The sequence below is a fragment of the Xiphophorus couchianus genome, chromosome 8 (assembly GCF_001444195.1).
Source record: "Xiphophorus couchianus chromosome 8, X_couchianus-1.0, whole genome shotgun sequence".
Lineage (NCBI taxonomy): Eukaryota > Metazoa > Chordata > Actinopteri > Cyprinodontiformes > Poeciliidae > Xiphophorus > Xiphophorus couchianus.
Genome location: NC_040235.1, coordinates 7294937 through 7315551, shown reverse-complemented (window position 1 = coordinate 7315551; position 20615 = coordinate 7294937). Strand labels below are relative to the sequence as shown.

At 36.2% G+C, this 20615-nt stretch overlaps 1 protein-coding gene across 3 annotated transcripts in view; it reads right to left on the bottom strand.

Moving 5' to 3' along the window:
• Window positions 1-3555: 3555 nt before the first annotated feature.
• Window positions 3556-20615, bottom strand: part of whrna (whirlin a) — a 138051-nt gene continuing 120991 nt past the window's right edge. For 2 of the 3 annotated variants that reach the window (XM_028026088.1, XM_028026089.1), the window contains 5 exons: window positions 17803-17877; window positions 15360-15876; window positions 14097-14263; window positions 9903-10025; window positions 3556-4185 (listed from right to left, as the gene is read on the bottom strand). In XM_028026088.1, coding sequence (XP_027881889.1) covers window positions 4003-4185; window positions 9903-10025; window positions 14097-14263; window positions 15360-15876; window positions 17803-17877 — 1065 coding nt within the window. In that variant the 3' untranslated portion in view covers window positions 3556-4002. The remainder of the gene's footprint in view (window positions 4186-9902; window positions 10026-14096; window positions 14264-15359; window positions 15877-17802; window positions 17878-20615) is intronic. The other variant, XM_028026090.1, reaches the window with a different exon arrangement.

Sequence of the window (20615 nt, the reverse complement as noted above, 5' to 3'; positions counted from 1 at the left end):
AGGCAGCAGGATGTGTTAGAAAAGCTCATGCGGTGTTTTTCTCTAAAATGACTGACGAGTGTTTGATGGTGATTTGTCAGAACCGTCCAGGCGGACCGATTCCTCTCTGCTGATGACATTTATATTCATCTTTAATCACCATCTGCTTGTTTTGACCATATTTCTCTCGTTTCATCCATTAACCGCAAATCTCCATCTGCAGAAAACAAACAGGATGCACCTTCCTGCACCAAATACAGATTAATTTCTATAATTTCAACCCAACATGAGTCAACAAAGTGATGAACAGAGCAGAGAAAAACTCCACAACAAATTACTAATTTTTGTTTCCTCTCCGTCTTTCATTGCTTATCTGCTAATTACTGTTTCTAAAAACGGACCGAACGTGAACGCCCGCTCGCTCTGCATGTAGGATTTTTATTTTAATATTCAGCAATGTCATTCTGTAAATGTCTCATTACTTTCCCTCTCGGGTGTAATTGCCACTCCTGAAAGGCCCACAAGAGGGGAATGTGATTAAATGTAGCAGATTAAAAAAATTAAATCATCATCTGGGGAACCGGTGCAGTGTGGGGTGAAAGGCAGACTGAGCGTGTCTCATCTGAAAATATAAAAATATCTTTAAATAAAATGGAAATTACTCAACTATTCATTAAAAATAAGCAACTTGTGCAATAAAACCCAAACAAAAAAGCCATTTTTATTACTACTAAACCACATCAAAACACGGACGAGGAGCGTCTTATTTTGCAGAGGTAAAATGCTAATTTGTAGATTGTTGTTAATTTTTCTTAAAACCAAAAAAAGAAGCTCTGCACTCTCCAACTTAATTTATTTAACTCAGTTAAGTTTTTATACGTTCAGGCTTTCCATAAAATCTGTGGAATAGTCTACTAAAGTCACATGATGATGACTTTAGTAAATAAAACACAATTTATAAAAGATTTGTTTTATTTATAAAAAATCAGGATTTATAGAGTATAATCAACATTTTGAGAAATATTCAGACAAAAAAGGCTAAATTTTAAGATTAAGATCAGAATTCTGAGGAAAAAAAGTGAAATCTGAGATTTAAGTTAAAACTTTGAGGGTAAAAAAATAATTTCGAGATTAAATTCTTAAATCCTTAATCCTCTTCTGTATCTCACACTGAAAGTAAAAGAATCAAAGTTTAGATTTTATTCCCTGATAAACTAATCCTACATTAATATGTTTTTATAGTATAATTACCCAAGTTAAAATGATTCCCATTTTTAAAATTTCCTTGCCAATAAATACATCTAAAAATCATAATTATTTTGAAAAGTTTTAGTGGATTTTATTGACAATATTCAGTCTGGAAGCAGTCCGCTCTGGTTGGGAATTTATGTTTTTATGAATTTATGTTTTTATGAATTTATGTGGGTGGTAATAAATTACATCAAGTAACTTTCAGACTTTCTGTCTTTGCCTCTACTTGTTTCCTAGAAATTATTTCTCTTCCTTCTTTATTGATTGATCAGAGACTTTAAACTTCTGTTTCTTCTGATTCACATGTTTTGTTTTTCTTGAGGTAAACTTTATTATTATATGACAAAAACATTTAAGTCTAATCTACTCTTCAAAAATCGGAAAACTGACAATCATCATCAGTGGGCGTTTTGATGGGATTCTGATCCAAAACATCTCCTCACATAAACAGACAAATAATTCACCAGACACTGAATTAACCTTCTTGTAAAAGATAATAAAAGTAAAAACTAATATAGGGTTTTGTTTTGAAAAAACGAAGTTATAAAGTGATAAAATATCAGCTTGTTTTTACTGCTAAAATGTATCCCTGAAAAAAGATGTAATAAAATATCTGGTATATCATTAAATCTGTGATTCAGCTTTGTGATGCATTCAAACGACAGGCTGTTTGTGTTTAACAGAGGAAGATAAATCAGGGAGATTGCCTGGTACATCCATAATTACTTCCTTCCCAAACAGTTGGAGTTTTTCTATCATCTGTTCAGATGCTGAAAATATGACAGCAGCTCAGGCATAGAAACCTTTACGAGCAACATTATGTACCTCATCGCTTATTTTTACAGAAAATTATAATTGGAAGAAACAATTTAAATTGCTTTGAAGTCAACAATATGTCTTCTTCATGGCATTTTATTTTACCAAGCTGAAATAGTTTTAATTTCTTCTTCTTCAAGCTGCTAGGTGGCAGTTTATAAAAATATAATTAGTTATCCACTAAAAATCTGCTTCATAACAGTGAAATACATTAGCAAAATCACCATAAAGTACAGCGGAAAATCTGACGGACCCTCTAGTGTTAACATTAGTGTTAGCATGCTAACGCTAACAGTAGCATGCTAACGTTGGATTCTAAAGAAGTTATAGATTTTCTTGGAAAAGTCTACATCTCCGAATTTAGTTTATAATATAGGTACCTTCAGTGTAAAATGGACATAAATACGTTGTTTTGAACTTGTGCCATTTGTAGAAAATTACGTCAACTGCCACTTTTAGAACAGAGCACCGCCGCCATTTTAGCTTCGGACAAACAAGAGCGTTAAGTTGCGTTTTGTGTCTGAACATCTGATTTTGTTTGTGATCGGCTGGTTTAGGTTATTGCCCACCAACAGCTGTTAGGCAACCGCAGAAACACTCAAAATGAAGAACTGTTTTATTCGACACCGAGCTGATGTAGTGACACTAACGCTGATACTAACGCCGCAATCTGTTCACAGGCTTTTCAGAATTCATAGCATAGCAAATGCTAGCTACCACACTGTTAGCCAGAAAACAAATAAAACAAAACCTACCGTTCAACCAAATGCTTTCTTTGAGTCCTCCTCACTTCAACCATTGTTTAAGTTTCTCCACACTGAGCTTATGTGTCAAATTTTGAAACAAACTCCTGTGTCATCCTTCCCAGGATGTTAGACACTCTTCAGATGTCGCCACTCAACATCCTTATTTATGAACCAGTATTTTATCCACAGTGAGCCTATCCCAAATTTACTTGAAAGATTTGAGTTCCAAGGAAAAAAATAATTCTGAAATTCATGTCTGAATTCTGAGAAGAAGAAAAAAAGTCTGAAAATGAAATCCAAATTCGTAGATAAAAAAATTAAGCATTTTGAGATTAAAACTTCTGAGAAAAAAACTCAGAATTCTGATATTTGTGTCCAAATTTTAAAAAATTTGAATTCTGAAATTCAAATGCAAATTCTTAGAAAATGTCAGCATTTTGAAATTAAAGTCAGAGTTATCAGAATAACATCATTTTTTAAATATTTTATTGTTGGCCCTAATCTTCTTCCATACTTCCCAGACTTGCAGGCATTGGTTAATTTTTTTCATCTGCTCTTAATTTTCTGTGGATTGTGGCACGTTGAGTTGCTTTTCCAAAGTAATTAACCTGCTTTATGTCAGACAGGAAGGAACCATTTATCTAAATTTGGAAGAAAATTATTAAATAACCCATTTTTATTGATAACTGACTTTTATCTGGTACCAATTTAAGTCTAAATCTTTGTATTTCTGAGCTCTTCATACAAAATGTTTAAAGATAACTCAAAGGTTACACATGTTTTTATTTATATAGGAGCATTTGAACGTGTGCAGCATATATCCATCTGTATCTACATATGTCCATTTTTACATACAGTACAAACCCGAGCTTGTAAAGTCAAGCATCCGTCGGTTTCAGCTGTACAGTTCACTCTCAGACAGAAGCAGAAATAAACGTTAAATAAATAAAGGAGACGTCAGACAGAGAGAGGAGCTGCAGGTTTCAGACAGAAAGAAACCAGAAAGATAAAGATTCACGAATCCTCGCTGCAGCGCATCGGGTCTCACAGCTAGAGGTAACACGTTGAGGAAATAATGCCTTTCAAGTTAAAGGTTGGATTAGAAAAGAGAAGGGCTCAGAGATCAGTCGGTGGTTCTGTTTCGCTTTGTGCCGTCGGATCGTGAAGAATGTTGGCCGTCACCATCACCATCGTCATCGCCTGCTAGCAGCTATAGCGCCACGTTGAACTCCGTCACCAGGAAGTCAACGTAGTCCCTCTCTTTGGTCTTGAAGGCCTCGGCAATGAGGCGAGCGGCGTCCCGGTGCTCTCGGCCCCTGAGGGAAACCCCGTTTACCTCCAGGATGATCTGACCCACCTTCAGCTGGCCGCAGTTATGGGCCGAGCCGCCCCTCTGCAGCGCAAACACAGGAAATACATCAACATAGCACCAAGACAAGGTCACATTTAGGGCTGCAGCTAACAATTCATTTGCTTTAATGTATTTATTTCAAACAGACAAAAAGTAAAAACAAGAAAAAATTTAAATTAACAAAAATTATCTTCCTCATTGACATTAAATTTTAAATTTTTTGTTTGAAAATAAGTTGACTTCCTGCCAACAAATATTCTATCGATTAATCTGATGATTAATTGGGTAAAAAAAATTAAACACTTAAATCAATAACATATCACGATATGTGATCAATATCGATAGATAATACATCTGATAGAATATTCAACATTCAAGCTAAGCTAAGTTGGTGGAATCAACTAACTGGCACCCTCTTCGGTTGCCTAGCAACAACCTGCTGGTACGAAGCGGTTTAAAGTTCCGCCCAACTCTGGTTGCTAAGCAACCAGCTGTTGAGTAACTGGTGCAGGTTTCCCCTCAGCGCCTCAAAACTGATTAAAAATAAAAAATGACGACATGCAGAGAAAACTGGATAAAAAAAACCACCAACAGCCTGGCAGGATTTCAGACATTTAAAACAAAAAAAACTAATCAATAATTATTGATATTGACTGATACGAAACGCTTATATTCAGTCTAACCATATAACCAATATATTAAAAGATGAAAATAAGCAAATCAATTATTTTTTTGAATAAGAAAATATAAATTGTATTGCCTAAAATATAATAACTTAACATAACTTGTAGTAAAAGACGCATCTGCAGCTTAAAAATATATTATTTTTTGGATTAATAATTTAATCCATTAATCGTTTCAGCCCTCGGTTTTATTTCAGTATCGTATCGGGGTTTTATATTTATACCAACCAAAACAAAGCATGGCGCAACTGTGGAGTGAAAATAAGCAATAAATGTTTCCTTTGGAGGAAAAATAAAATTTATTTGACATTTATAACTGCTTAGTGTAAAATATTCCTTTAATGTGCTGAAATCAAAACAATTAATAATTTCACATAAGTTTATTTATTTCTAAATAAGAAAAATAGTTCCACTAGAAGCGTCTTTGGGACAAAATTACCAGCAGGCTTCACATGGTTAGAGGATATTTATTGCTAAATTTGCATCACAAACGGCACAGATCTCTGAAAATCAAACGATTTAAACAATTTTACAAACTTCTGCTGAGTTTTCCTCTGAAAATGTTCTCATGCCTTCATTACATCTAAGCAAATTCCTTTAGTTTACTTTTTTTTTTTTACTTAATTCATTAAAAAAGGGTTTCTTAGTTTCTCTTGTTGGTAAAATGTACAATATTGGCAATTATTTCCTGAATTCTTGCATAATGCCTGATTTAAATATGGATTAAATGGATGTTGATGAGTTTTAATGGTGCAAAATTATTATAAAGGCTCCATATATTACATAAATACTAACAAGAATGTAATTTCAAAGGTGCTTATGAATAAACATGCTAATTAAACCAATAATAAGACTTATGGAAAACATTTTTAGGTCACTTAGTGAAATGAATATTGATTTACGAATAAATAGATGGGTTATTGTAATAAATTAAAGTAGCTTTTAATGGAAGTGTGTTATTTAATTCTGGTTACTCCTAATGTAAAATTTCTGTGCATCTTTAATTTTTTAATTTCTTATTTTTAAATATAAACGTCTGAAGCTGCATCAAAAGAACCTAAGAAAACATCTTGAAATTGCAATAAATGTTTCAATAAAAACAAAACTCTATTTTGTTCATAAATGAGAAAAAAACTTTCAGAGAATGACTGTTTCATTATTAATTGACAGAATTTATTTCTAATATGTGAAGAAATGAGGACCAAAACGAACAACGGAACCGTTTACATCCTCAGATTGGTTTTAAAAGTGACATATTTTCTTCCCTGAACAGTTTATGACAGATCTATGGCCTATACAAAACATAACGTTACATTTTTGGCTCGAAACATTTCTCAGGTAATGAGATTATAGCTTAGAACTCCAGCATGTTTAGTAAACGTTCATCTTGGGTTGCTAGGTAACGGGCGGAGTTCCGCTGGGGTTGCTAGGTAACGGGCAGTGCCTGCTAGTTTGTGACTATTTTGAAATGGTTCATTTTCCAGACACCAAAAAAATACTAATTTATCTACATATGTCGTATTGGTATTTAGTCGACCAATACGACCAAACAAGATGACAGTGTTTAGTCGTATTGGTCGAAATGATCCAATACGACTAAACGAAAAAGAAAAATCCAGTTTTTGACGCGTTTCTTGCTGATTGATTGATTATTCTTTTTTGCGGGTTTAATGCATTCTCTGTATTTGGGCTGCAGAAACAATCAAAATGGGGATTTTGCATAAGGGGTCCCATTTAAGGCAACAAAAATCCTCCTGAATATTGAGAATACAGGGACAGATACCACTGCTGCCACCTGCAGCAGTTTTTCTCTCAGATGTGGAGATTTGGTCTAGCTGAGAGGAAAGCCCTGGAGGACACGAGCGATTGGAAATACAGAAGCCAGGGAATTGCTGTATCACCTCTCAATGTGCTTATTTTCACTGCTGAACTGTCTGAGCAAAGCTTTGATGCTGTCGTCTGAGGCCAAGCTAAACAACAAAGAAAACATTAATTGTGTGTTTTTTGTTTGTTTTCACTCAAAGCGAGTTTAATAATCTGAAGTTCTGAAAAATACTGAAGATGTTTGTTTTAGATCATTCGGATTATAAAAAGCAGATCCAGTTTGAACCAGTTTCACACAGACGTCCTAATATAATTACAAACTTGAGTGAAAAATATTTAGTGCTAGTAATACATCAAATCTAGTAATTCTGCATAACAAAAATGCTTAAAATGTAATTTTGCTTAAAATTTTTATTTCAGTGGAAAAGATTTGTTTATGCGATTCAGTTTTTTGATTACAGAAATCTGTGTGAAACTCTGCTGCCCTCTGCAGGCACTTCTCAAATTGCAGCTGCAAATTCTAGATCTGCATGGCTTCTTTTTCTTGTTTAGGAATTAATATGGCTATAAAAGTAGAGTTCCTCTTGTATAACTGACTTTATATCCATCACTTTGAGAGCCAAACAATAATACTCATGCTGTGACAGATTACTGGTATAATTTCAGAAAAAACAGCAGTACTGTAATAAAGATTTTAAGCCAACACATAGGTCAGCTACACTTCAACTTCTTCCTCTAATTGTAATAAATAAAAAATCTATACATGAAATTATAAATTTACATATATAAGCTAATAAGCAGAAACAAATATTTGTCAAACTGGGTCCAGAAGAGAGCGCTCCTTAAATGAAAGAAATAGTGAATGTCAATTTTTAGTGCTTTAGCATTAGCTTCCATTAAATACCGTATTGGTGTATTGCTTAAGTGTAAGAGTATGTAAGGTTCATAACTAGAGCATTAGAATTAGCTTCTGCTAAATATTGTGTTGGTGTAGTGCTAGCAGAACTAATGTTTATGATTAGTGCTTAAGCATTAGCTTCTGCATTTAGCAGAAGCATTAGTGCTACATTGTTAGCCACCATTAGCACTAACGCACTAATGGTGTTGCGCGTTAGTTTTAGCAAAACAAAGGTTCATAATCAGTGCTTTAGAATCAGCATCTGCTAAATACAGTGTCAGTGTACTGGTTTAGTGTTAGCAGAACTAATGTTTATGATTAGCGTTTGGAATTAGCTTCTGCTAAATACTGTATTTGCTGTAAGTACTGTAGTACTTTAGTGCTAGCAAAAACTAATGCTTATAATTTGCATTTAGCTAAAAACTGTATTTGCAAAGCGCTTCAGTGTTAACGGAAATAATGTTGATAATTAGTGCTTTAGAACTAGCAAATGCTAAATATAATTTCAGTGTAGTGGTTTAGCATTAGCTGAACTAATGTTCATTATTAAAGCTTTGGGAGTATCTTTAGCAAAATACTGTATTGGTGTAGTGCTTTAGCATTAGCAGAAATAATGTTGATAATTAGTGCTTTAGAACTAGCATATGCTAAATATAATTTCAGTATAGTGGTTTAGCATTAGCTGAACTAATGTTCATTATTAAAGCTTTGGGAGTATCGTTAGCGAAATACTGTAGTGCTTTAGGATTAGCAGAAATAATTTTCATAATTAATGCTTTAGAATTAGCAAATGCTAAACACTGTGTTGGTGTAATGCTTTAATATCTGTGAAACTAATATCTGTGATTATTGCTTTACTGTTAGCGTAGTTAACTTCTTAACTAGCGGTGTCACCACTGCTCTGCTTTACTGGATTAATATGCAATTATGGTTTCAAAAACCTTCTAAAATTATCCAAAATTGTTGCATTTTTGGCTTTAATATATTTAAGATGTCTATCATAACTATATTCCAGTTGTTTTTAAATTAAAAACTGTCCTTTAATTGTGACATCTGAATGTTTTATAACAGGATCTTTCATTTGGTTTCAGGTGGAGACGCCACTCAGCGGTAGAGAAAGAGCTCCTTGTTCCTTCCTCTGCTATTAGCCACTGTAATGAGGAACATATTTTTCATTATTAGTCTCTCAGTGAAGTGACTGAGAGCTCCATTTTTGAGGTATAAATGTTGTTTATGACTCTAAATTTAGAGACACGATGAATTAAGCTGCGGTTCTCATCGGCGAGGCAGTAATGGGGAATGCTGCCCTGTAAAACGGCTTCATTCAAAGGCTTACTCCATTATTTGTGACAAAGAAATTTAATTCCCAAAAAGCTGAGCCTCGTGAACTTTCATCTCACTTGGCACATAAATAAAAGATTTTTATAAACCATTGATTGCTTTCCTTAGGTAATTCCTGAGTTTTGCATTTATTCAGCAGCCGGTTCCCGTCGGTTTCTGCTTCAGGTAGAAGCAGCGGACCAGAAGAAGAAGAAGTTTCACAGAGGATTTGTTTTCTGATTGCTATCAGAAGCACGAGCAGCACCATGACCTCCAACCTGCACATCCAGAGCAGCAGCCCTGGTCTTCCTCACCTTATTATCTCACGTTCAAGCCATCTCACGGTTTTTTACAGCCTGTTCTCCAGTCGCCTACTTGATTCTGAATGCACTGATTTCCAAACCTTTTATCCCTCCCTTGGCAATCAGCCGACCCAACCTCACTTCTTCATTTTTTTATTTCAATCAGCGTCTCGGTGAAGTGGGAGGCTGAGCGACGGCTCTGAATGCTCAGACCTGTTAAAATCGCCGGTCCTGTGTTCCCTGAAAACGATCTGCTGACTCACAGAAACAGAAAATAGAAAGACGCACCAACAGATGCAGATGGAAACCGTTTTATATTTCCTGTACACAGGAGCATCTCAGCAAACTACAACCTCTTTAAAACGTCAGACATTCAAAAATGCATAGTTTCACTTTTTGCATTTTGGTAACTGTTGGATCATTTAATAAATAATGTTTTACAATATAGTATTAGAAAATAAAAATAAAAATTAAGAGAATAACGTAATAATATTGCAACTTCAATCTTAAAATTGTATGACTTTATTCTTGACATTTTATGGTTTTTTCTCAAAACATTGAGTTTAATCTCATATTATTTTGAGTTTATTCTCAACTCCTGCGTTTCTGCTGGTTTCACAAACTCAAATTTAAGACTTTTTAAGATTTTTATGACTAAAATTTAAGGCACTGAGTCAAATTTTTAGATTGATGAATCTGTCATGGATTTTCCCTTTGTTCTTCTGAACTCACCTGGATTGTGACGATGCGCGGCAGCGGCTGGCGAGTGTTGGCTCCGCCCTCGATGGCGATACCAAGGGTGCTGGCACTCTTTGGCACCCTCACTAGCGTGGAGGTGGGCTCCAGGAGCCCCGGCTGGGCCAGGAAACGGAGAGGAGAGGATTTTATTAAATATTTAAGAGCATCATTTAGTAAAATAATGTTTCTTCTTTGCATTTGTAGTTTGTTCTTTGAGCAAGATGAGTTTTTCTAAAAAGGCCAAGACCTTTTATTTCTTAACCAACTCAGTGTTATAAATATATTCATGAATACAGTCAACATGTCAAAGGCCAGAAGCATTATCAGGAATTTCACTTCATCTCACTTTTTCTGACTCATTTAAATGTTTATTTCTTCAGTGAATAATCTAAAGCATTAGCGTTAGCAGGGTTTAATGTTCTGGTCCAGTCAAAACCGACACCAAAGAACATGTTCATTTCTGTTTACATGCCCAGTTACCATGAAAACAGAAACAACAGAAAATGTAGAAAGTAGAGAAAAAGCTATACACAACAATATCTAACGGCATTATAGAACATTTAAATTAGAATGTGAAAACTAAATTAGTACCTGACAATTATAGACTTTAAGGGCAGATATAATTTGAATTGGTGATAGAGCTTAAGCAGCTTTTAGCTTTTGTTAAAAACCCTGTCAGTGTGTTGCTTTAGCATTAGCTTCCACTAAATACCATGTTGGTATAGCGCTTTAGCATTAGCTTCCACTAAATACCATGTTGGTATAGCGCTTTAGCATTAGCTTCCATTAAATACCATGTTGGTATAGCGCTTTAGCCTTAGCTTCCACTAAATACCATGTTGGTATAGCGCTTTAGCATTAGCTTCCACTAAATACCATGTTGGTATAGCGCTTTAGCATTAGTTTCCACTAAATACCATGTTGATATAGCGTTTTAGCATTAGCTTTTACTAAATACCATGTTGGTATAGCGCTTTAGCATTAGCGTCCACTAAATACCATGTTGGAATAGCGCTTCAGCATTAGCGTCCACTAAATACCACGTTGGTATAGCGCTTTAGCATTAGCGTCCACTAAATACCATGTTGGAATAGCGCTCTAGCATTAGCTTCCACTAAATACCACGTTGGTATAGCGCTTTAGCATTAGCTTTCACTAAATACCATGTTGGTATAGCGCTTTAGCATTAGCGTCCACTAAATACCATGTTGGAATAGCGCTTTAGCATTAGCTTTCACTAAATACCATGTTGGTATAGCGCTTTAGCATTAGCTTCCACTAAATACCATGTTGGTATAGCGCTTTAGCATTAGCGTCCACTAAATACCATGTTGGAATAGCGCTTTAGCATTAGCGTCCACTAAATACCACGTTGGTATAGCGCTTTAGCATTAGCGTCCACTAAATACCATGTTGGAATAGCGCTTTAGCATTAGCGTCCACTAAATACCACGTTGGTATAGCGCTTTAGCATTAGCTTTCACTAAATACCATGTTGGTATAGCGCTTTAGCATTAGCGTCCACTAAATACCATGTTGGAATAGCGCTTTAGCATTAGCTTTCACTAAATACCATGTTGGTATAGCGCTTTAGCATTAGCTTCCACTAAATACCATGTTGGTATAGCGCTTTAGCATTAGCTTCCACTAAATACCATGTTGGTATAGCGCTTTAGCATTATCGTCCACTAAATACCATGTTGGAATAGCGCTTTAGATTTAGCGTCCACTAAATACCACGTTGGAATAGCGCTTTAGCATTAGCGTCCACTAAATACCACGTTGGTATAGCGCTTTAACATTAGCTTTCACTAAATACCATGTTGGTATAGCGCTTTAGCATTAGCGTCCACTAAATACCATGTTGGAATAGCGCTTTAGCATTAGCGTCCACTAAATACCACGTTGGTATAGCGCTTTAGCATTAGCTTTCACTAAATACCATGTTGGTATAGCGCTTTAGCATTAGCGTCCACTAAATACCATGTTGGAATAGCGCTCTAGCATTAGCTTCCACTAAATACCATGTTGGTATAGCGCTTTAGCATTAGCTTCCACTAAATACCATGTTGGTATAGCGCTTTAGCATTAGCGTCCACTAAATACCATGTTGGAATAGCGCTTTAGCATTAGCTTCCACTAAATACCATGTTGGTATAGCGCTTTAGCATTAGCTTCCACTAAATACCATGTTGGTATAGCGCTTTAGCATTAGCTTCCACTAAATACCATGTTGGTATAGCGCTTTAGCATTAGCTTCCACTAAATACCATGTTGGTATAGTGCTTTAGCAGACCTAATGCTTATGGTTCGTTCTTTAGGGTTAGCATAGCTAATTTTTTAGACAGCAGTGTAAGCTACTGCTGTGAGCTTTAAAATGACATTACTGTGGGCGTGTGTCACATTTAAATGTGTCCCCGAAGTCCATGTTTGCATTTTCCATATCCTCAAGCTGTTGTTTATGTGTTGATGCCGCCCCCCCCTCCCACACATATCATAACCTCGCAGTCACACATACATATCCCCCACCCCCATCTTCACTTTGTCATAATTGGACCTGCTGCTACTTCTTTGGTGTGGTTGAGTGCCTTTAGTTAATTTTAGTTGTATATATTGTTATTATTATTATTGTGTGTTTGTTTATTTTACTTATTGTATATATTTGACTTTTTGCACGGGAGTTGCAATAGAAATTTCGTTGAATCCTGTTCAATGACAATAAATGCTATCTATCTATCTATCTATCTATCTATCTATCTATCTATCTATCTATCTATCTATCTATCTATCTATCTATCTATCTATCTATCTATCTATCTATTATATATAAATAAATACCAATCACCACATTTTCTATTATTTTTCTTATGAGACAAATAGAAAACCCAAAAACATGTTTCAGTTTTTCCCCAGTGATCACAGCAGGAGTTTTATGTGTAAAACCTGACCTAAATATTTCCAGTTTCCCTCTTTTCCTTCTCTTAATGAAGAGAAAGGTAAATGCGTAAAACAATAAAAGCTTTTTATTACACACAGTCCATTTAATCCTTAATTTCCCTGATAAGTAATCCCCAGTGGGAAAAGAAAGCAGCCAGTCTGGAATAAATAAAACACTCCCAACCTTACTTGTTATTCCTGACATCAATCAACCAGGAGCAGAGAGCGATTTCAGTTTGGTTACATTACAGCGCAGCAAGTGAACGGATAAATGATGGCTGAATCATGAATGAATGAATGGATGAATGAGTGATAAAGGAAGAAATAAGTGAGACGATGTGTGAACAAACAAGAGGGAGGAGAGAAGAGATCGCAGTTAGGGTTAAATTCAGGATCAGGAGAAGGATTAAACATCAGATACGTTGATTTATCGAGCTTCTTCCAGCTGGGCCCGATTTAAACCACACACACGTTGGCAGACAGCCAATCAGCTGCAAGGAAAATGAATGGAGCTCCGGGATTGGCTGCTTTGCTAACACAAGCTAATAGCGTGTCAGCTAGCATTACGGCTAAGTGTTTCAGTTTCCCAAGCTGTATTTTCTTCAGAATATGTGAGAAATGCAAATGGGTGAATTTTTCACAAATAATTTTAAATTATTTTCCGTAAAAAAAAGAAGTAATTAATCATAATCAGAAACTGATAACGTCCAAGAAGAATTTGATTCAATTAAAAAATACTTTATTTATCCCAGAGGGAAATTAAATTTATTTGTTTCATTTAGACAAAATAACTAAGAATGCACAATATATCGGCATCAACATCGGTATTGGCTGATATTAGTTATATTTTAACATATCGGTATCGGTCCGATAAATAAAACTGGGCCGATATGAACAACCGATATTTATTTTTAGCTGTTTTTGATTGTTTTTTTTTAAAGGTGTTGAAACAGCAGAGAAATATAAATAACATTGTTAAATATCAGTTATCAGGCTTAATAGCAATATTAATATCAGATATCAATATTGGCCCAAATTTTCATATTGGTGCATCTCTAAAAAAATTTACTTTCACAGTTTTTATTTTCTGAAACAAATCTATATTTTCCTTAATTTGGCCATTATTTTTAGAGTAAAAACGCAGTTAAACTCAGAAACACAAAACCACCCATGTAAACATTCGTCACGTTCTCAGTGGCAGATAATTCTCCGTGTTTTTAATCTGCAGCCGGTTCTGAAGCGCCATCTCACCGGTTTGGACGGGTTTTCCCCTCCGCCGTCCTGGGAGTGGCGGGCGGGGCGTGCGGCTGACGATCGGGGGCTACCGTCTTTACTGACGTGTCCCGACTCGGCGATGTCCACGCCGCTGTCCTCGCTGAGGGTCTGTCCGCTGTCGGACAGCTGGGACAGGGCGCCACCTGATGGAAGCAGGACGACTCCATGTTAAAGGTCACAGATAATCGCTCTTTCATTAAATTAATTAATAATTTACTGAATTTATTAGATATTTATATGAAGACATTTTTCTCAAATCTTATTAAACTGGAAGTAAAAATAATTTGTTTTTTTTATTTAAAGCATAAACAATTATCGCTACAGCTGTAAACATAAATCCACATATTGTTTATTGCATATAAGATAATCTTTAAAATTCAATTTTATATTAGATTTTTCTCTTGGAACTAATTAAAAAATAGATTAAACGCAAAATAAACCAGTTATTGCAATTTTTCACTTTAGTGCTTTAGCATTTTTGCTAACTTTGAAAAGGTTTAGCGCACTTAGCTTCTTTCAGGTAGATTTTTCTGAATTACTTCTAAAGCGCTAATTTACTTGGTTGTTTATTAAACTTCATGTTTTCTGACCGAAACCCTAATGTGTCAATTAGGCTAATCAACAGTTAGCAATACTAAACAACTATAAAGCTACTGCCATGAGTGAAAGGTCCATTTGTTGTGCAATAACAAGCTAACGTTATTAGTGTTGTTATTTCACTGACATGTTGGATTTCAACAAAGTTGAATTTAGCACTTTAGCTTTAGCTTCTGCTAAATACCATCTTTATATAGTGCTTTAGTATTAGCTTCTGCTAAATACCATGTTGATTTAGAACACTAAATCAACATGCAACTAATCTTTTAGCTAGCGGTGGCACCCATTGATGCTTTGGATCTTTTTTTTTGCTGTTCTACTTATTAACAAGTAAAAAAAACGACTTAAAAAGCTAAAGTTAGCTGGTTATTTTGGCCTGGAAGACAGAGAATCAATTTTAGAAAAGCTCCCATCCATATGAACTTGCACCGATCTGCCCCCAGTTGTTGTATTAAGCATGCCAAACCCATAGGGGGCAGTGTAGCACCAAGCTAGTAACTATGTTAGCCAATCAGATTGCTTGATTTTTCTCATCTGTCTCATAACAACAGTTTCAACAAATAATATTTTTATAAGCGTTGCATACTGCAGCTTTAAAATGATAAAAACAGTTCAGGATCATTTCTGTCCCGGATGTTTTACCTCTAGCCTGGGGGAGCTGCAGCACCTCGTTGACGTCCGGCTCTGCGTTGGGCCTGTGGACCTCCACCGTCACAAACTGCTGCTTGGAGGCGGCAGGCGGCCCGAGGGAGGCCTTCGACAGGGACACCGGCTTAGAGGGAAGCAAGGGAGGAGGAGGCGGGGCAGGAAGTGGCGGCGGCGGCGGGGGCGAGGGGGACGGGGCGGCCGGTTTGGAGGCTCTGTTGGGCGACTGGACCCTGGGGAAGGGACCGATGTTGTGCTGGGAGACAGAGGCCAGCTGAGCGGACGTTATTTTCTCCTTGGGCATTTTCTTCTTGATGGCGGCGTAATCCTGGGAGGCGTCGCGTCTTGGCGCAGAAGAAGAGCTCGGGGCCGTGAAGTACAACCCGGATTGGGAGGATTCGGAGGACGGGCACTTGATGAGAGCGTCCCGCCTACCCGGGCGCCTCTGAGACCCCGGAGGGGGCGGAGGCTTGAAGGAGGGGGGTGACTCTGCTGTGGCGGACTGAACGTCATCCTGAAGCGAGACGATATATTCACCATCACCGTCGCTAACAGAGAAAACGCAAAAACACATCGACACGGCGCCGGGCGCGCCGCCTCAGGTCCGGATCATTAAAGCTGACCTGATACGTTTCCATCTACAGGTTAGAACAGATGTATGGCCTATTCAAAACACCAGAGCAAAACCAAACAATCGTGTTAAGTTTCTGGCTGAAGCTGGTCATCCTCAGTGAAACGAGTCGTAATGTGGGCTGAAAGGTCAATCAGCAAGGAAGAAGCCATCAAACAAAACGTAACAGAAAGTCATTCTACGGAACTGGTTAGCTGCCACAAATACACCTTTAATTTGGAAACATAATGACTTTAGAACTTGCAAACTTGCATTTAAAGGTGACCCATTGTGCTTCCTTTAACGAGTCGGGATAGATCTATGGCCTATACAAAACATGTTCATTACATTTTCCTGCACAAAATAATTCTTAGATAATGAGATTTTAGCGTTTCTAGGGCATCATGTCACTTTAAATCCAAATAATCTGCTGCTGGCCACGCCCCCCAACTCAATGTTTTGAGAATTGCTACAAGCAGATGCGTAATTGTGCAGCTGTACATCTTTGAGTAGCGGAAGTGGAGCCTCCTGCACAACCAACTAAGTGGTTTCTGGATGGTAAGTCCACAGCAAAACACTTGTTTCCAGCAGCCATTGTAAAGCGGATACAGCAGTAAAACCAGCTGACCAAACATGCTGGAGCTCTGCTTCGGATGCTGGGTAACGATGCAGAGCCCGTCAATTATGACGTTTCTGAAATAATTTGCTCTTCAGATGCTAAAAAAGATTTACTTATTGCCAGAAAACCGTTTCACTGTGAATAATGTGAGAATTTTTTGTGCTTTTTTGGAGTTGTGTTGTAATAAAACCTTTTGAGTTAAAAGACATAATAAACCCTGTAGAACCATAAAGATGTTCAGTCACCCGTTCTGACTGGATCCTGGCCTTTTTCTTTACTTCTTAAATCCCTTCACTGCAAAATATTACCAAGTAATTTTGTCTGGTTTCTGGTACAAATATCTCAGAGCATTTTTATTAAGAGAAAACTGACTTACAAGTAGCTTTTCTGCAAGATGTAGGAGCTTGTTTTGAATAAATAATTCCTTAATATTGATGAAAAATTAACAGTTTTACAGGCAGATTATTCCACTAATAGCAAGACATTATAAGTGAAATAATCTGCCAATGGGACCAGTGATTACTTCATCAATATTATGGAATTATTTACTCAAAACAAGCTCCTATAAGTTGCTGAAAAGTTGCTTGTAAGTCAGTTTTCTCTTGTCTCAAATGCTCTGAGATATTTGTACCAGAAACCAGACAAAATTACTTGGTAATATTTTGTGTTTTTCAGTGATAAACCCTGAATTTGTCCAGTGGTGTGCAGATGAACACACATAATAAACCACAATTCTGTATTCACACAGCTGTATTACACCGCTCCATCAGCGTCGGTAATGGTTACTGTCGCCTTGACGACGCATCCAACCTGGATGGATCCTGCTGATTTCCTGCATTTTCCAAATGTGAGTGAATAAACACAAACTGAAAAGTGGAATGGGAACAGAAACAGGCGAGTTTATGCACAATATGTGATAAAAAACAATCAAATAATAATACAAAATGGTGATGTGTGACCTGAGCAGTGAAGAAATTAGCTGTTTTTCAGTCATGAAATAGGATTTTCAGACCTCACTGAGCTGCTTTCAGGAGGAAACAAGGCTTCAAGTGTCACTCACTCCCACTTTTCTTCTTCCAAATCTCACATGGCTCCCACTCCACTTCGGATTTCAGAGCCTGCAGCCATGTTTCAACCACCTCCCCATCTCCTTTCGCCCCCCCCCTGTCGGCCTTATCTCTTATTTTCTGGCTGCTTCCAGCAGAGCTCACCAGAGAGATGTCGGTCAGCAGCGTGTTCAGGCTCTCCGGAGGATCCGCCTCGTTACTCTCCGCCACGCTGTCGTTCTGCAGGCGGGAGGAAGAGGAAAGACACAGGCCGAGGAGTCAGGCAGAAATGATTAATCATGACTAATTACGATTAATCGATTATTGAAATTATCGTCAACCAATTTGGTAATCGATTAATCGTTAACGGGAGTAAACAGACTCTACAAAAGACCAATTGCTGAAAGAAGAACCCGCTCAGAGCAGGAATTAAACCACAAATGTTGAATTTAAGATGAAAAACCTTCTTTGTATGTAAACATGTTTTACCCAGAACTCCTAGTTTCATTTTTAGCTTCACCTGATTAAAAAAAAACCTCCAGCTTCACCTTGTATTGATGGTAAGTCAGGAAAAAGGGCTGAGATTTTCACATATTCTAAGTATAATTTAGATGCAGGTGAATCCTTTGCTGCAAATTATTAAATGTTCACTAAAGAAATGCTGTGCTGTTTCATTTTAGGAAATAAAATATTTATTTTTCTTATTTTAAAAAGGAATTAAATTCTTTGTTTATTTGCATTTTTATGTATTTTTAATATTTTACAAAACAGGCTTACATGGCCGAATGAACAATCTGCAGAATGTGACCTTTAAAAAAAAAATCCAATTAATCAATTAATCAACAGAATACGCAATAGAATAATCAGCAACTAAAATTATTGCTAATTGCAGCGCTAGTTTGAAGGATTTTTTCTGGTGCAAATTAATCATTTGCTACAAATAATCAAGGTTTGAATAAAGGAATGTTATTAAAATATAATAATCGATTACAATTTTTTAAATATATTTTTGCAGTTTAATAAAAATGCAAAAATAAATAAAATATTTATTTTCTTGTCTAAAAATGAATGTAATTGCTTGTTTATTTAGATTTATGCATATTTTTATATTGTACAAAATTGGCCTAATTCATTATAAAGGAATGAAAAATCTGAAAAATGTTTCCATTAAAAAAATCCAACCAATCGATTAATCGTGACAATAATCGATTAATTGTCGCAATAATCAATTAATCGTGACAATAATCGATGAATTGTCGCAATAATCAATTAATCGTGACAATAATCGATGAATTGTCGCAATAATCGATTAATTGTCACAATAATCTGTACTTGTAGCCGTAGTTAGAAGTACTTTTTAGGTGGACATGCATTCTTTGCTACAGATAATCAAATGTTCACTAAAGGAATTATATTTTTGCATTTTAGTCAATAAAATATTAATTTTCTTGTTTAAAGAATAACATTGATTTTTTTATTTGGATTTTTATGTATTCTTAGTACAGAACAAAATAGCCTTAAGTGACTGAATGAAAAATCTGCAGAATTTGACAATTTTCTTATCTGATTAATAACTTAATCATCATAATAATCGTCAAAATAATCGATTAGTGAAATCATCGTTAGTTGCAGCCATAGTTAGAAGTATTTTTTTGGTGGAGATGCATCCTTTGCTACAGATGAACACATAAAGGAATGGTTTTCTTATCCGATTGATCGACTGTCAGAATAATTGATTACTGAAATAATCGTAGTTTGCAGCCAATCTTTCAATCCCAAAACAAACCCCAGATTTCATGGCTGCTCCACATTTGTTCACTAGCTAGACAGGAAGCAGTGCAAGCAAAGAAGACATCCAGCCCTCAGAGAGACACTCAGAGCCTCCATGTCTTCTTTTACAAACAAAAACACACACACTGTGAAATCGATAAGGAGTCATCAGCTCCGCTCAGAACTGGATCTGGAGGACCGACCCATCTGACGTGGCAAACGGAGGCAAATCAGAGCGCGAGCGGCGCCCTTCATTTAACTCTGCTACTGAACCAAAACAAAAGCCCCATCATTCAGCTTGATTAGCCCTCACTGCAGCATGTGGAGCACTTACACCCCGTTCATTTATCACAACAGTCAATCGACTTTCCGCATGCGGAGATGCGTCTCTGCCCTGTAAGCAAACGTGGGCTGGCTGCCATGACGGTGCAGCACCTGCAGCTGTGAGCAGGTGATGCACAAAGATTCAGCAAATTCAGGTGGTTGTGCTCATTTCCTGCAGCATTCTGTCTTCCTGCCACAATTGTTCAGATCATCTTTAAGTAATTCAGGAATTTATAATATTAATTAAAAGGACTTTTAAAAACAGAGCTATTGTACAAAATAATGGGAAAACAAAATAACTCAGCGTGTTTGTCTTAAGGCAGATGAATGGAAAGTTTAGTGGAAGGCAAAAGCTACATGGAAATACTTTCCAGCAGAACCACATTTCTATGCTAAAATATATTAATAAATTAATAAGAATTATAAATCAAAAATAAAATAACCTTAAAATTACAAATAAATTAAAAACGTAAATTACAAAAAAAACATTTAAATGAAATAAAAAAACTGACAATTTATGAATAAATAAATAAAAAAGTACAAAATATAGATACATAAAAAAATGTAAATACAAATTACAATTATGAATATATAAAAAATTGATAAAATAAAAGACATCTGAATTTACTGTTTTCACTGGCTTTATAGAAATCAATTATTGATTTATATCACTGTGTAATTATTCTTCATCATCAAGGATTTTCAGTTTCAAAAATAAAAGTAACTTTTGAATAATACTTAAAACCAGGGTTCCATCATCTCTCTCTTTTTATCTCACGCTCACAAAACAAACATGGCACCGTTCGGTGGTTTTTGTGTCACTACAGCGCCACCGATTGGCCTGGCAGACCTACTACTGCAAACATATCACAATTTAATCGTTT